This window comes from Aulostomus chinensis, chromosome 21, assembly GCF_037954235.1.
Source record: "Aulostomus chinensis isolate RoL2024-O1b breed Wild chromosome 21, RoL_Achi_v1.0, whole genome shotgun sequence".
In the NCBI taxonomy this organism is placed as follows: domain Eukaryota; kingdom Metazoa; phylum Chordata; class Actinopteri; order Syngnathiformes; family Aulostomidae; genus Aulostomus; species Aulostomus chinensis.
Window position 1 is genome coordinate 22174073 of NC_141340.1, and position 17719 is coordinate 22191791.

Consider the following 17719-nt stretch of genomic DNA (forward strand, 5'->3'; position numbering starts at 1 on the left):
ATCCTATGTTTTCAAACTATCATTCGTCTCGAGCTGTAAAGGTGATATTGCATCTGCTTTTAGCTACGGGTCCTCAGAACTGTAACACAAATAACACCTTTAACACAAATCTCCTCTATTTCTTTTTCAGCAGGTGATGTAACAAGTGATTTTTAATGGCAGAAGTTGCTTTTAAAAGTATCGTCATACAACGGTGAAGAGTGTAACATCAGAACCTGCGTCCAGACGGGACGAAGACTGCTGGACTAAATAAAACCAACCCCAGTTTTACTTGTTCACCACAGCCTCCGACCCAGAACAAGGCAAGACAACAAACAATATTTCCCCACAGGGACCAATAAATTACAACAGTGCTTTCAAAGTTAATTTCCTTTTATCTCTGCTCTCCCTGTTTTTCCTAAATAACACTCTTCACATCAAAGGTAAGAAGACATCGACTCATCGAACTCACCCCGCAAAACTGCACACAGCTGCATCTTTCTAGCATCAGGCTGCTTCAGGAAGAATGACTCAGATCGCTGGCAATTTGAAGATAAGAATAACAGAGACGTGTCAAACTTGAAACAGTTTAGCAGCTGAGGTACATTTTCAAGAGACACTTTTAATTTCTCGTATGTCCGCAACAGACCTGTCAACCTTTATGTGGTCCATAGGTGGTTTTTTTATCATAATAATTTACTCTCTAAATGAAAATTGCATTGACTCTCACTCCTCACCTCAAGTGTTGCAGTGACCTGCTGGCTGTTGTTGGACCATTGTTGTCTACATTGATTGAAAAGGGAAAAAAAACACAATAATAAGAGCGCAAATTATCTTTGCTGCTGAAAACAAATGCTTGAGTCATTCGTTTTATCCGTTTGTTGTTAGGTGATGATGTCAGCGTGCTGTGCCTTCAGGATGTCAGCCTGACGTCCTCCTGAATCACAGCCAGTGTGCAGACAGTCAGCGCACTGTCACCGATGACCACATCTGCAACGAAGTAGGAACGCTACAAAATTCTTCTGTTTTGTTCATGTTTCTACATTCAGGATTGTTTTGGATCAATACACTTCGTGTTTGTTTCATGAAATTGGATCAAATAACTTTCTGTGGTACAAATATCTACTCACACTTGAAGGCGGGAGACTTTTATTATTATCGATATCCTGGAGTTTGTCCTTTCTTTAACACACGGTGAAGATACATTTCCATTTTACATCGTCTCTGGCAATGGCGCAGGATTGGGTGTGGATGGCAGGGACATGGCCCTGCCATTATCACTGCCGTCCTCTGTGTCTGGTCCATTAATTTTACATTTGGTAGTACTGAAAGTAGCAAAAACTGACCTCCAGTCAGATTTTGAATCCAAGGATGAAGTGTTGTGACCATACAGAAGAGAATTAGCTGGTCAAGACCAGTGGTCCAACACACCAATCACATGGAGGGAGGTGGAGCCAGACCAACACTAAAGGGGAAGGCGGCAGGATTGAGTGGATGTGGAGCAGCAACCTCCTGTGGGATCTCCTCAACAGGTTAGAGAGGTCCAGTGTGCTGTAACTGTCATGAGCAGAGTACGCATAAACTCCCATGTTCCCGCGCCTTTTAGGCTCACATCAAATGGCGTTCCACGAGTCCTCTCCTTCCTCTCTTGCATACAGAATTTCAGCCCTTGTTGTGCTCAATTGTCCTGCTTAAAAGATCATTTCAAAACACCTATAAACTATTACATTTTAGCCATAAACAGTGACAGTATTCTTTTATTATTTGATAGAGCGCATCAAGATTAACAGATTAAAAACCGGAGCTCCATGCCAGTCTCTGAATTGTATTTCTCCCAATCATTTGTTTGTTTAGTCTGCTCTAGATGAGGAGGAATTTTGGTCAACATAAATGCAAAATACCCCCCCGCATAGGTTTAAGTTGCCACAAGTGTCAGAATCAATCCCAAGCCCTTGATCTCTGATGGTGATAGAGACATATTTAAATCCCCTGTGTAAGACATATGCACTAGAAGGTCACAGTCGGAGGCGAGTGTTTGCTCAGGGATGTTCTCCTTTCTATTTCATGTTCATGAGTTTCACAGCAGCTGTTTTCCTGATCATTTGTCCTAAATTGCTCATCACCACCACTGACCTTGTCAGCCTCGCTATCTGCTGGCTTGCTGAAGTTAATTTGATGGCATCTGATTGAACTAGGTCAATTGCCCGATGTAAGAATCTTCTCTCATGAGACATTCTCTTTCCATTTGTGCTCAGACCTGACTCGTTGAGAACCCCGATGATCAGTGGGGTGAATTGTTAGGCTCAGTTAATAAAACAGACGAGTCAGACTGGGCAAGAGCTACTTGAAAGACCCCTGCATGTATTTGAAAGCCAGATGCTACCTGAAATGTTGTGGGACTAACAACAGGTCTGTCCAACATTCGGTTTATGGAACATACAGAAAAGGGCCTGAACACCGGCTTTTGTCATTCTTAAGCATTTAGGAATTCGGCTCAAAGAAGTAGGTTGTATCTCATAAACAGAAGAACAATCAAGTGATAGGTTATTGTGGACTCTTTAATATCCAAGTTATGAATATAGATGCAAATATTTCATATGGAGGAAATCAAATAAACACAATGTAACATTATTTTCATTCCTACCTTTGACAATTGACAACAGATTGTCTGATGAGGAAAACAATAAATGTTAGCGTAAGGTGCTTGTCTCAAGTAGGTCCATTCAAAGCTTCAAGACTTCAAACCAAACAGAACATTTTTCTGTAACACTGTAAAAACTGTAAAATAGCCATCGGTTCCTTGAGTTGCCTGGATCCAGAGAGAGACATTTCCCTCTGTGCTGCTACACTTGATATCTTATTGACATGGGAATTGTTTTTCTGCAACGTAACATTATAAGCATGAAACCTTGGGAGGCAAGATAAGGAAAGATGAGACAGTTGGCAGAAAGCATTATTATTGTGGCAGTCACATTAATGAACATTGCTGAATGCAAAGGCAATTAATTACTGCTTGCATCATCATCCTGGAAAAAAAATGTTTAATTATTTTTTGATGCACTCTGTTGCACTCAGCGAGTCTCGTGGAGTGTGCTCAGGCTGACAAAATGGATGCTGGCAGGGAACCAGCTGAACAGTGGTTTCACTGTCTAATGGCTATTGTACTGGCAGGCCAGATGGTGTGTCTTCACACGAGAGATGCAGCAGCAGAGGTGACACAGCTTCATTCCCCCAAATCTTTTATTTTCTGGGTGGAGTTGATTTACTTGCTGTGTATTGCTTCAAGAAAATCCATGGATCTGTGTTTTTTTCCTTTGTTTTCCTTGTTAACTGTGACATATTCTCAATTTTGTATGGGTTACCATGTAATGGAGAATATTCCCATTGTCTCTGAGTCACTCTCAGCGAATGGTCTGTTTTTTTTAAGCATTTCAACTGGCACCAGATACGTAATTTATTGTCAGAAAACATTGGATTGTAACACAGGATAGATGTTAAATTTCGGACACAAATGAAAATCAACCAAACTCCAATATTGGACTGAAAGTCAGGGTTAGATGTTAGAATTTCAGGAGGAGACAGCTAGAACACAGCAAAGTTCCTCCCTTAAAACCAGAAGATGTGCACGACTTTGAAGACTTGGCTGCTGCTGGTCTGCTGCTGGTCTGGTGGGGAAACCACCGTGGAGGGAGATGCAGGGACAGACGGCACTCTTTGCCGCGTTCTGGGATCACACGGACTGGAATTGAAGCCACACATTTGATCAAGTGTGGTGCACAGACATGGACAAGCTCTGATCAAAATGACCCAAGACCACCAGAAACCTGCAATCTATTATGAGCTAAATAAAACTATAGGACAACAACGTGCTCAGGGTACAGCTCCCAAATACGTCACCACAACTACAGGTTACAGCAGCTCAGGCCATACTGTCAGTTCTGTGAGGGGAGAGGATCCACCATCTCAGTGGGTAAATGGAATTTGCCAAACTAGTGGTGTTGCTATGTGGATGAGAGCGAATAACAAGTGCTGGAGATTTGGACGGAAACACTCAGCTGACAACTGGACCTTGAAGAAAGCCTGTAGTACAAATCATGCTGCCAGCAGCCCCCTCCTGGAAAAGTCTGGGACAGACCCGGACAATGACAAGACCTCCAGACCTATCTCCAGTCTGGTACATTAGTGCTGTGGTGCATCAGGCAGCTGCAACTGGAAGACTGTACCTGCAGCCCAGCAGTGGCCAAGCTGGTGGTGTTGCCTTTTGTATTAGATGATAATATCATCTCCCCTTAAATTCTCTACAAACTGTGACACTTCTGCATTCATATAAATCTTTTCGAAGCCAAATGTGTAGCACTGATCATATAATTTTGGGTGTGACTATCAGTCTGACGCATGCACACTTCAGGATGAGACACGTGCGGAATCAAAGGCCAAGGCGCAGGTCAGTAATGACTTCAACTTTGCCCTCTGGGGGAAATGTCATGTTTCCCAAGCCAGCATTTGCTGCAGCACTCAGCTGCGAGGGTTATCACTAGGAACTGGAGGAGCCACGTTAGACCTGAATGCAGAGACAGGGTTACCTTAATGGTTGAGGATGCGTCACACAAGCTATTGATACAAAGAGATGAACATATCATCCTTGTCTCATGTTCCTGTTTATTTTGGAGTGAATGTCCTGTCTTCCTGTGCTTCCTCCTGCGATTACCTCATGTATCTCACGTGTGACTATTGCACCACCTGTGTCTCGTTCCCCCCGTGTGTTTAACCTCTGTGACTGCCATGATCTCTGGGTGGATCATTGTGCTTGATTTAGTCACTGGTTTTGTCTCTGTCCTTCATGCTCTGTGTTTCCTCCCTTGTGTTCCCAGCTCCTCTGTGTTTTCTAGGAAGTTTAGTTTTCAATTCTTGTTTTTTCACTCCTTTTTGATGTACTTTTTCTTGTTTTAGGACTTAGCCCTGTTGAACCCTTTAGTTTGATACTTTTTCTTCCGTTTGTACTGTGAACCCTCCTGTGTTGTTACTTTGCCTTTTTTACATTAAAATACTTTTTGTTGAGCTCCCGCCATCTGCATTTGGGTCCTGTTTCCCCACTTACACCGTGACAGAACATGCTGACTTCGAAAATGTTTTGTTGTTTTTTCAGAAAAGAAATGTTTATAATACCCTGTAGTACTGACAAATCTATTTTCCTTCTGGATGTATTGTCATGTCATTGAGATGAATATTTGTCAGTGAATTCATATACAAGAGAATGAGCATGTTTTGTTTCTGCCGTGTGAATGTTTCCAAGAATGATGGCCGATGCTGCTGGACATTACAAATGTTGCAGAGATGATTATAATGACCATGTATGTTTGAATTTTCCAATTTTTTTTCTTTGTTCATCAGTTAATAAAAAGGGAGAACTATTGTGCTCATGAAATGGTAGGAAACCACCATGATATAATAGACACTGTCTGACACTGGAGGTTCCACTGTAGCTCTTTAGGACACACAGTAGTGACTGAGACATGAGAACTATATAGTGACAAGTTTGTATAATTAGCTGGATGGGTAGAAAAGAAGTTTTGTGTGTGATGTTAAGGTCATCAACTGACCAAATCAATAAACGTGTGATGTGGTAGTTCACCATCTCAGCTGAACAATTTTCAAGGGAAACTCCCTCCTACAACAACGAGGAGGGCGGTAATAGCGGCCCATTTTTCCTCCAGTGCCCTTGGACCCTCCTAACAGGTTATTCAAAGACTGACAAACTAAAGTCATAAATCATACAACAGCTGGATGTCGCTTGTTATTTTTCATGGGATGACAGTCTAACAAAAAAGGGGCAGAAAAAGAGGGGTTGGAGGAGGCAGGAATCTAGAACTGTGACCGCATCAGATGCTTGATCTAAAGCACTCGTACTGTGTCATTCTTTGTTTAGCTCCAATGCAACACTGAGTCAATCCTTTAATCAAATATGTACGATCTGTAGCAGAGTGGGATGCAAAAACTGCTTCACCTGCTTCACCTGCACTAAAGTAGAGGAGGCTGTTTCACTTGCAGCAGGGCTCTGGGTTTTTAGTAAATGAAAACGATTTTCTGAGGTTTTTTTTAATGAATAAAAGGTCAATCTTTGAATTAAGAAATTCTATGAATATGCTTGGATTACATCAAAATAGTAAGATTAAGACAAAAAATAAATCAACAAAAACATATATTAATACTGTGTATTACTGTTATACCTACAGTACATTGCTATTCGAACAATTTGTATTTATATTCACACATGAAAATACATACAGCATGAATACAGTCATTACTTTTTTTTTTTTTCATTTATAGTGACCAGATCATGGCTCCATGTTGGGAGCCAGTTTAATCTGAGGCAGGTCCCATATCAGTGGCCTGTCATCGGCCTGGTCTGGGACTGTTCCTACCCGCCCAGTCGTCTGTTCACTGTGGTTCATATCGATCCAGGACAGGAGGGCGGATAGACTCGCCTGAGAGGCTAGAGAGTAATTTGACAAAAAGGATGAGAGGATAAATTATCTCACCTCTTCAATGATCATTTTCAGCATGTTACCCAGGTAATACTCCCCCATTTCTTAAGTGGCATGAAGCTGTGAGTGTGGGATGCATTTGGGCATCGCCCTGAGATGATGCTCTTAAACCTTTGAACAGGAGAGGACTCCATGACAAACATGAAGCCATCAGGTTTCCCTTCGTGAGCTGGTGGGATCGATCTGAGTGAGGATGGCTCTGAGGAAGGGTGACGTATCCAACACCATCTTCCTCATGGTGCATTAAAGTGTGGTTTAAGCAGTGCTGTGTTTCCTTCTGTGCCTCGCCATCCAAATTGAACCTGGGTGTTAAACAACCTAATTTCACACCTTTGTCACATTTCGTGGGAGGGGCTGGAGCCTATCCCAGCAGCTTTCGGGCATGAGGCGGGGGTTCACCCTGGATGGGTTGCCAGTCCATCGCAGGGCCAACACATATAGACAGATATAATCACTCACAGCCACACCTATGCTCAATTTAGACTATCCAATTAGCCTAGTCCCCAATTGCATGTCTTTGGACGGTGGGACGAAGCTGGAGTACCTGGAGAGAACCCACGCAGGCACAGGGAGAACATGCAGACTCCACACAGAAAAATCCCGTGCCCGAGCCGGGACTCAAATCCGGAACCTTCTTGCTATGAGGCGACAGTGCTGACCACTGCACCACCGTAACACCCATGTAAGGTTTCATTAGGCATAATTTCTGAGTGTCTCTTCAAATCAGTGCTCGCTTGTTTTTGGTGCAGACAGTCTTTCCCGATATGAACCACCAGTCATGTTGTCTCATCAAAGAAGGAATCACTGTCTGTTCGTCCAAGTGCACTCGTCTCCTCGCCGGGTGGCTGAATCCATACACAGACTATTGTCTGTGTATGTACGTGGCCCAATAATCAACACCACTGATTTATTTAGTAATTTTATACTAAACAAGGCTACAGCCGCCATCTTCTTTCTCTGAGTTTACCAACCCTCAAGGAGGAATTGATTTGCATCACTGTGATTGCAGCATTCTTCATGGAGGTTGCAAATTTATGTTGTTGTCACACAGCAACACAGAAACACTTTTGGTCATATAACCACGTAACATAGATGTGTCAGAAGCATGTAGGATAATTACACACGTTCTTTCTTTTCATGTCTTATTCACTGACTTATTCTGGACCTTGTTATATCCTCAAGTGCTTATTCTCATGTCACCACTCACTACTTTTACTTATTTGAACATGTGTTGTTTAGTAATTGTGTTTAGATGCAATATAACATCCATCCATCCATTTTCTACCGCTTATCCTGTGGGTGGAGCCTATCTCAGCAGCCATCCATCCAGGGCGAGAGGGGGATTCACCCTGGACAGGTCACCAGTCCATGGCAGGGCCAACACATAGAGACAGACAACCATTGGCTCTCCCAGCCACGCCTACGGTCAATTTAGAGTCTGGATTAACCTGGTCCCTCTTGATGTCTTTGGACTGTGGAGGAAGCTGGAGTACCAGAGAGAACCCAGCAGGAACAGGGAGAACATGGAGACTCACACAGAAAGACCCTGTGCTCCAGCCGGGGCTCGTCAGGCAGAAAATGGATGGATAATTAAATAATCAGTAAGATTGGAGAAATAATAAAAGTAAAATTTTGACAGTGTCAGTCTGTGCATGCATTCATATTGTGGGTTCTAAGCTGTTTGTATCTTGAGCTCACAGAACTGCTCCTGGTTACCAGGTCACAGCGTAAATGGTTTGAATTCTGAATTCAAATAAGTGATTTCATTTAACTAGACCATCTAATATTTCCTTATCTTTAAACATCCAAACCTGCAGCATGTTTATTTATTTATTTAAATTAGCACTGATAATAATAAATAAATAAATGCAAATGAACGAGAAACCTTGGTGGTGTTTCTGCCCTCCTATCCCCGACTCCTCCATGGCCCGTGTTCAACCCTCAAGCAGCATCAGTTTCGGAACAATTTTACTACCTGACAGACAAACTGCAGCAAAACACATTGGGAAGTTCCCTGCCACAGTGTTTCTGTAAAAGCAGGTTCAAACTCAGGAAATCCTGTCTGAATCTGTAACGTCACAACAGCATGAGTTTGTCTGATCAGAATGACACAAATGCTTTTCATGCACTGCTTAAACAGCTGCCACTTCCTGCCTCAGTCACCAATCAGCGTTACTGCAGGTCTGTGATTTCAGGACTACAGACAGTTACTGTCCCACAGGGATGATCCAAGAATCAATTAGGAGCAAATACAAGGAGTGGCACAATTTATGCATATTGCAACCATGAGACTCCTCATATTCCAGTAGGAGCTCTTCCGGCTAATAACTCAGGTCTGTGGCTGCTGGCTCTGAGCGGGTTCGTCCATCCCCTTCCCTCTTTGCTCCTATCTATTGTTTTATGTGCTCTTAGACTGGCTGTCGGCATATCTCGTGACTGCATAAGCACCGAGCAGGATTGGCCACGCCCACAATAACGCACGCTTCTTAATATCATAGAATATTCCTGATTATCTGTTGGCTTTTGCGCGGGGGTTCCTTCCATTCCGCTCCATTTTTTAGTAATTTATAAGTAGCGGAAGGCCTGTGAAACATCTGTCAAGTTAAAAACAGCGAACTCAGCTGAACGTGGCGCTCGTTCTCCAAATAATTTCAAAATAAAATGCGCCTCGTGAAACCGTCGCGCGCAGCTATTTGCGATCAACGCTGAAATGCGCATTTTTAAACCAAACGGTCAAGGTGAGAGCGAGGGGCCGGATGAAGACTAGAGGTGCAGAGCGCGCGGATGCCACAGTGATTCACTAGACTGACGTGTCTCCGGCAGCGCAGACGGAGACCGCAGCCCGGTTATTCTACAGACTTCAGTGCAGCCGAGCGGTCGACAGTCTCTCCCGCAGAGAGACACAAGGATAGGAACTTCATCAGCGACGGGCTGTACTTCAGCAGCATGCTCCATCCTCGGCAGGCTCCGTCTCAGCACAGCAGCTCGGCAACTGTTTGATTCGCGCTGGTGCTTCTATTTTCTTCTTTTTTGGGTGTGCAAAGATTCGCCTTTTCTCACCTCCGGCTGATGTAACAACCAAAAGAAGAAACTCTCCTGGTAAACTGTAATGATGTGGACCTCTCATGATACTGCTGGATTTGTTTTCTTAGCTGGTTTTTGTGTGCAGTTTGGATTCTCCCTAGAAGGTAAAGATTCCCATCGCTTGTTTCCTTACTCGTCTCTTTCCGTGTGTGTGTGTTTGTGTGTGTGTGCGTGCGTGTGCGTGTGCGTGTTGGGCTTGCAGCTGACCTGCATAGTGGAAGCTGCGCGGTCAGAGAAAGTGTTAAAAGTGCGCAGCCTTTGTGAAACACCGAAAAGGCGACTCTTAGTGGGATTCACGATGTTTGAGTGAGGGGATTTGTACAAACGCTCCGGAGACGTTGAAGCCTCATCAGGGTGAAGCAGGATTCTTTTCTGGAGATGATATAAAAAATGCAACTGGTGATTGTTGGAATCAAGTCGTCTCCCATCAGGTGAATGAGTCAGAGCGGCTGATTTCCCCTCACGCATGTTTCTCTTTACGTCCTAAAATGAGCTGGTAATCAAATAAAGGCGCTTTGTGTGCGAGGTGAGCGCCCAGCCGAGACTCCAGCACCGCGGACAGCTGCTGCCTGCGACTGGCCCCGGTCCTGGAGCGCCGGGCTGCAGCCTCCCTGCCCTGCTTCAGCATTCCCTCCTTCAAACTGGGTCTGCAAATGCGCAAAAGCAAAGCGGCCGGTTCTAATCTGCTCCGAAGTTTGCAGGGATATTGAATATCCTCACTCTTCATCCCTCTGAGGGAATATTCTCGTTTCAGACACACCACTTCTTTTTTCTCCTCTAAGATTTCTTGTGCTTTTCCTCATTTCGGTATTATCAAGTTTATGCTCATGGCTGTGACAGCGGTCCCATAATGACCTGCAAGATATGTAATGGAATCAGTGTCTGACTTGAAGTGTGTGTGTGTGTGTGTGTGTGTGTGTGTGTGTGTGTGTGTGCGCGTGTGTGTGTGTGTGTGAGTGTGTAGGAGGGGGTATTTCTTAGCCTCCTGAAATCACACAACTGCCCCAATTCTCTCCCCCCTCTCTCTCTCTCTCTCTCTCTCTCTCTCTCTCTCTCTCTCTCTCTTTTGTTGCAGGTCGCTTCACGGATCTGCCCTCCAACATGACGGTTAAAGAGGGACAAAACATTGAAATGGCGTGTGCGTTCCAGAGCGGAACCGCGTCTGTGTATTTGGAGATCCAATGGTGGTTCGTGAAAGCACCGGAACCCGGTGACACCGAGGAGGATGTCGATAATGAAGAGGTACAAGGGAGCTTTTTTCCTTCCTGATGGAGGCTGTGCGGTGATGTCTGAAGCACACCCACTCATTTATGAGAGCATCCAACATGGATCTGCGCTGTTACGCACAAGCGCCTTCTATCAGAAATGTCGGGCTACTTGTATAACTTCTCTCTTTATAAGCCGTTTCTTTCTTCCAAGGAACGACGTGTTATGACCTTCAAACGACTTGAGCCGCTGCACTGAAGTGATTAGAAAGTTAGAGCTGAGTTATGTTGCTCATCACTCCATTTTTTAGCAGTAAGGCAGTTTTCCTTCGCCTAGCGTTTCTGTATCAACTTGACTTTTAATCCTCATCACTTCTATCAACACGAGATTTGATCTTTTGGCTTGAATGTGATTTTTCAGCCCAACAGCTGAATGAATCCATCTAGACTCTGAGCAGGGAGCAGCAGTTAAACCCATCAAGGGGAAAAGAAGAAAGTCATTAACCAACTGTGTGTGTGTGTGTGTGTGGGGGGGGGGGGCAACTCATCTTGGATATTAATTACATGATAAATGAAGTAAATGAGCCCGACTATTCATGAGTGCATGCCCGAAGTGCCCACGTCAATAATGCAAAGCATATTCATGTTGCCTCATTAAATTGTGCACTTGAAGCCACTTTTGTGTTTATTTGGTTGCTGTTGTTGCATTACTGCGGTTGTGACAGCTTGATTTTGAGCCAATGATCCACTGCTTAGTGGATGAGAGGGTTTAAATGTGTTTACTGCATTCAGATGCATGGAGACGGCTGCTTACATATTGTATGGCAGGTAGCTGCATGTCAAGATTTGGAAGGGTTGCTGTGTTGTCATGACAAACATCAAACTGAGCACCTTCTATTTTTGTGACAAAGAGGGAAATATACAGTGTGTGTGTGTGTGTGTGTGTGTGTGTGTGTGTGTGTGTGTGTGTGTGTGTGTGTGTGAGAGAGAGAGAGAGAGAGAGAGCAGGGTGGTTGGATATCCATGAGGCTTTAATTATTGTTCCATTGTTGCTGGGCTCTTATAGCAGCGTTGGCCAGGCTTTGATGTGGGTTTGATCCCACACGACTCTTGGATGTTGGGCTGAAGTGGCCTATTGATGCAGCATCACATTGTTATCCATTTCTTATCGTGGAAGGCTGTTTGAAATGAAAGCCTCTCGGTGTTTGTCCTGCAGGATGAATAGGAACAGAGTCGAGGCTGTGAGAGACGCTGCTGGTCCTCAGCGACAGGAGCAGAATGAGAGCAATTTGTTTACATGTAAATATGAATGAAACTATAAGCTTGAAACATAAGGGGAGTAAAAGCAGTTGGATCTTTCTGCCTGCAACTCATTTGATTTTCTCTTTTGGCTGCTTTGAATACAGATCACCGCCATATTCCCATCATGTGACAGAATCAAATGTACCCTCAGCAGCTCGTCACTCTGTTAGCAGCCGGCTGGAGCCTCTCGTCTGTCTGAGCCGCGTCAGTGTCACATTCGCAAGGTCCGTATAGACGTGATAGCAAATCACAGCTGCTGAAGATTCGTGGTTAAACATTAATAATGCAACCACTCAAGAAGGGTTTCATCATTTCCTCAGTTGCAGCAGGAGTGAATGCTACCTTCTTTTTTGGTCATTTGTAGACTTTTGTAGTCCTGCTTACAGCACATGAAGGTGTTGCAGGGTCTGCCATTTTTCAACACAGTCAAGATTTGTTGCTGATCGGAGCTGAAACGAATGTCAAATCTGAATAGATCTGAGATCATTTTTCAAAAATGCAGGATGTTGCTAGGCCTGTACAGTGGGTTGAAGCTGGGAGCATGTTAGAACATTGTCAAGGGGAAAATCTAAAAATCAAAAATCAAAATATCAAAATCAGCTCTCAAATCAGTGAACAGCTGCACAGGAACGACACGAGGCAGCAGAAGCATGGATCATAAATGACAAAGTTAGCAACTACATTCAAAACATAAACTTCAAATAAGACAATTGTGTTAATAATTATAAAAAATACACACAAATGGTTATGATGCAAGTGTCAGACATGGGAGGACGGACGGTTGGTGGAACATTGAATCAGTAATAACTTGTAGTCGCTTGAACAAGTTTCAGCAACGATAAAGACGCCAGGTTACTTGGTCACAAACGTGGTTAAATTCCAACACGTGAAGTCGCTAACAGCAGGTGTGTGAGGGTATTGATGCTGTTCTCACATCGATTGATTTCCGTCTCCGCATCTGATTCTTTTCTGAGGTTCTTCAGACGCTCTGACTGCTTGGTTTGAGGTGAATGAGTAACTAGGAAGGGTTTACACCTGGCTCACAGATGATGGTCAGTCTCACAGAGGTTCTCTGGGTTGCACTCTGGGACAGTGGACATGGGGACGGATGCAGAACAGTTACTGCAGCACTCAACGTTCCCAAGAGAACATCAGCTTCCATCCTGCTCAAGTGGAAGATGCTTGGAAACTCCAACAAGTTCACGCCTTGGTCAGATGGGTAACCAGGAGATGATGGGTGTGTGTGTGTGAGTGAGTGTATGTGTGTGTGTGTGTGTGTGTGTGTGTGTGTGTGTGTGTGTCTGAGTGTGTGTGTGTGTGTGTGTGTGTGTGTGTGTGTGTGTGGTTACCAGGGATGACTCTCAGACCCCGAGAAGCAAAATGATGACTATGAATGTTGAACAACCTCCCTCAAATCCTGATGGCGTGCGGAGGGAACCAGACGCTGATTATTACCTCTTCAGTAGCACAGCAGCTGGTTTTGTGACACCAGCTCAAGTAGAAGGAGAGACTGAGGCATGAAAATCCCAAGAAAACCCTGGAAACCTTTTTCAGACAGCTCATGATCTCAGGATATCGGGCCGGGAGGATGGACGACCATTTGAATGAGAGTGACCCACAACTCATCACCATGAGTGGACCTGAACCCAGCAGAGCGTCTCTGGAGGTTCTTAAAATGGCTGCACATCAATACTCTGCATCCAACCCCCAAGAAGGATATGGATGCCAAAGCGCAAGGATCATTTCCAAGCCTTTCTCAGGCTGTCACTGCAGCCAAATAGTGGAGGGTCGAAATAAGAATGTACCTCTGATGTTTCATTCTTTTATTTTCAATGGTTTTACACTCAAAATTGTGTTTCCACTTTGTCATCGCAGACTTTTCACATTGCCACGAGAATGAAAATGCACTGAATCTTTTTTTTAACAACATAGGGAAAATGAAAGGCTTTCTGAAAATGTGTCAGGTGCCTTCAAAATACAGAAAGTACACAGTGTCACTGTAACTATAACTACAACAGTGGTTTTTATAATTCAGTCATCATTTGCTTTCGTAGTTTAACCATGTGACAGTAAGTCAGTGAGGTCATGATGGAAGGGAAACTTAAAAAAGGAACACAAATATTCATCAGCAGAAGCCGCCTCTCGCTAATCTCAAATCTGTATGTTTACATGGACGTAATTATCCCCATTACTCTCACTGAGACAGTAATCTGATTAAGGTTTGGGGTTTTCATGCCACTGTGGTATATTTTGAGTGTTTCTTTGCTAATTATGCTGAACACCCGAGTCCAGTTAACAGCCCTCGCTGGACACCAGCGCCTGTGATTGATTGCTGTGTGTTTCAGTATAACAGGACTTCATAATGAGGTTAGGTGAATATGCTGCATGTCTACACTGTCTGGAAGCCAGGAAAGGCTGCACTGCAATTATTGTATCTCTGATGTCTTGTTACAATGTGATATAAATCATTTTTTACGAATAGATAATTATCTTGTTATCTTGAGAAATGAGGCGTTATCTCATGCTGAAAAGTTCGAGGTTAGAAGAAGATAAGAAGCTTGTTATCTCATGATATTGAGATTGATATTTTCCATAAAACACACTGTAATAATGCATAATAACTAATAAACAACAATAACTTAGACTGAATAAGGCCATGTGTCTTGGTTTGATCACTGCTTTCTTTGACCTTCCTCCGGTGAAGGTGAAGGGAAATGCTGATTGCGTTCTGGGTGTTGTTATGATTAGTTTGGCTAATATTGGATTATACTGGATTGTTGTAGTCCATATAAATGTTGTCATTATTTTTGGTGTTAATTCACGGTGCTTGAGAGCGTTGTTGATGTAGTCAACTGGCCATCCTCCTGATACACTCAGAAACTATGAGCCATCCCAAGAACAGCCAAGGACTTTTTAAACTACATCAGTAAATTATGCCGACACATCGGGACACTTTTGATTCAGAAAAACTGAGCAATCATGAAAAAAATAATTTACTGCACAACTGTTGTATCACACACCTGCTAGCGGTTTTAACATTGTGGCTGATTGTCGTATCCATCTACTTACTGAAGCAAACAAAACATCTTTTTTTTCAAAATCAGATTATGTTTAGGGCTGTGTGAGCATTGCCTCAATAATATTCATTAATTGTGAGACTGCCTGGTTTAAAGAAGTGAAAAAAGAAGCATGTCAGTCGAGGTGGTTGGTGTTTGGCCTCAGCTTCCACCACAAGTGGGAAATGATTCCCCTCTCAGATTATAAATGACACCCTGGCAGTTCCTAATTATCACAAACACAGACCAGCAGAAGCAGAATATTCACACCTCAACAACAAAAACAGAGTCACGCTGCTGACAGGATTTGCCACACTTGCCATAATGTTGATTCAAGTCAAAGAGTAAAGACACACAGAGAGGAGAGCCGGGCTGGAGCAGAGGAGTGAGCCAAACATTTGCTGTTACAGAAGGAGCAGATTGCTGTGGAAGTGCTGGGTCATCACTCTTCCTGCACCATTGTGACGGCACTGTTAACCACCGGCTAAATCATATGTATTTATCCTGTCACGTGTCTTCCAACTGTTCAGCAAACGGAGTTATATACTGCTGTTGTTTTTATTTTAAATATATTTTTTGACCAATTATTTCCTGGCTCTGTCATTGAGTGTTGCTGAGGGGAAGCAGTTTAATCGAGAGGGTTTTTGGAAAATCTGCTACCAGGGAATAATGTGTCAAGCTAGCCATGTATATGCTTGCTGCATATTTTATTAAAATGTCACAACAAATCTATAGGGGAGAAGAGGGCAGGTGAAGCCAGACGGTAGAGCGACCTTTACTCCCAAATCAAAGTAACCACAAACAAATGTGACCACAAATTCAGGGAAAACATTCACCTTACTCCATTCCTGTTGGACTGAAGCACACGGATTGCAGAGTAAATGAATGTTTCTATGTTATCGCTTCTGTGTAGTAAATCATATAAATTTAGACATGAGTGCATGTTAGTTTAAGTCATGAAAGCTATAAAACAAGATTAGGAAATTAGTAAAATTGTTGGTCTGAGTTGTGTGAAGCTGTGATTTGGGGGCAAGCTGAGCCATAACATGTATGTCTGGCATGAATAGTGGCTATCATGTGGAACAACTGCATGCAAACGGTGGCCCCATTCTCCCCTTATTTGTTTCATCGCTAACTAAACACGACAGAAGGCTGTCTGATGACTGCTGGTTGGATCATGATCAGTGGCATCTGTTTGCAGGTGAAGGCTGTATCCACCTATATTGATTACAGGGAGCAGGAGATGAGTGCATGGCCGTTTCAAAGCAGAATATTGATGTAGGTGGTCCTTTTTTACTTTGGGTGACCTATTTTGTGAAAGCATTGATTTGATCTTGTCAGTGGCAGCGAAGAATTGTGTCATAAATGGAAGAAAATCTCTTCAATGACAGGAAAAGATGTGAAAAGGAAAACTCCCAGCTGGCCTCCAGCTAATGCCAACATCAGCCTGACATAGAATACAGATTTGAAAACCTCTTCACATTGATATGTTGTTGGTTTTCAGTCCAACTTTGGAGTTTGGCATCAGAGACAACAAGTGGATTTGAAATCAGACTAATTTACATTTTCATCAAAAATCTGTCCAACATCTTTCTCAGATCAAATTGATATCCTACTCCTGCTGTGGTATTTCTCCAGGAAAGAGCTAAGATGAGAGAAAAGTCACAGTGAATGCGGGGGTGAGAACATAACATGCTTTCACTGGTGGAGGTAATAAATATACCAACACTAAATAATTATGTCCCGAGGCTGTGAGAGTTGGATTCGCTGCTTTAACAGGCATCAGAAAATCAGGAGGCCTAGAAAGAACGCAGCCTCCTGGCTTGTGTCACAGTGAGGGGACAAGGAGCCGCATTTCCATGTATTTCAAATTAAAAACACATTACTGAATCTCCCTTTGGTTTAAACCCTAACTCCCTTTTATTCTGAAGATTTGGATTTGATTCTTCTCAGTTTGATCTTTCTTTCTTTTTTCCATCCAACTAATCCAGCCTCTGTTGGCTGTCCACTGGTAATTCTATTTGGTGAGGGATTATGTTTGGATATTAGGAGAAAGAAGAAAAACTGAGTTGTATCTGTCAAGGTAGCTATCCTGATCCTTCAGCCATTTCTTGGAGGCTAGGATAAAGACTCCATATTAATTTTATGGATTTCACTTCTGGATGAAACAAACCTCAGACTGTCCTCCCAAGAAAAGGCTGCGTAGATCCCAAGCATCTGAACTTCATCATACCATCATTTTCCAGCAGTCATTTTTGGAAAGCACAATATCTGGCATATCTCCTGCCACCACTAGGGGCACTAATTTAGGAAATTTGCTTATGTGTTGCATCAGAGAGTAGGAACAAATTTAGGTTGGAAGAATGTTTGGCAAAGGCACACAGAATCAGAGAGGATGCCAGGGTGTGAATATGTGCTGTTTTCATATTAAATTGCTATTCATTTCATAGTGCGTTTCATTCCTCAAATACAGCCTGGAGAGCCGCTGCCGGATTCCAAGCAGGATTTGCCTGACCTTGGATTTGTTTAAAGGCTCTGAGATGTTTCC

General features: G+C 43.3%; 1 protein-coding gene across 1 annotated transcript in view; it reads left to right on the forward strand.

The window, feature by feature from the left end:
- Window positions 1–9076: 9076 nt before the first annotated feature.
- The window catches only part of vstm2a (V-set and transmembrane domain containing 2A), an 84648-nt gene continuing 76005 nt past the window's right edge, over window positions 9077–17719 (forward strand). The window contains exons 1-2 of the mRNA XM_086191997.1: window positions 9077–9712; window positions 10684–10850. Of these exons, the coding sequence (XP_086048123.1) occupies window positions 9634–9712; window positions 10684–10850 (246 nt within the window). The 5' untranslated portion in view covers window positions 9077–9633. The remainder of the gene's footprint in view (window positions 9713–10683; window positions 10851–17719) is intronic.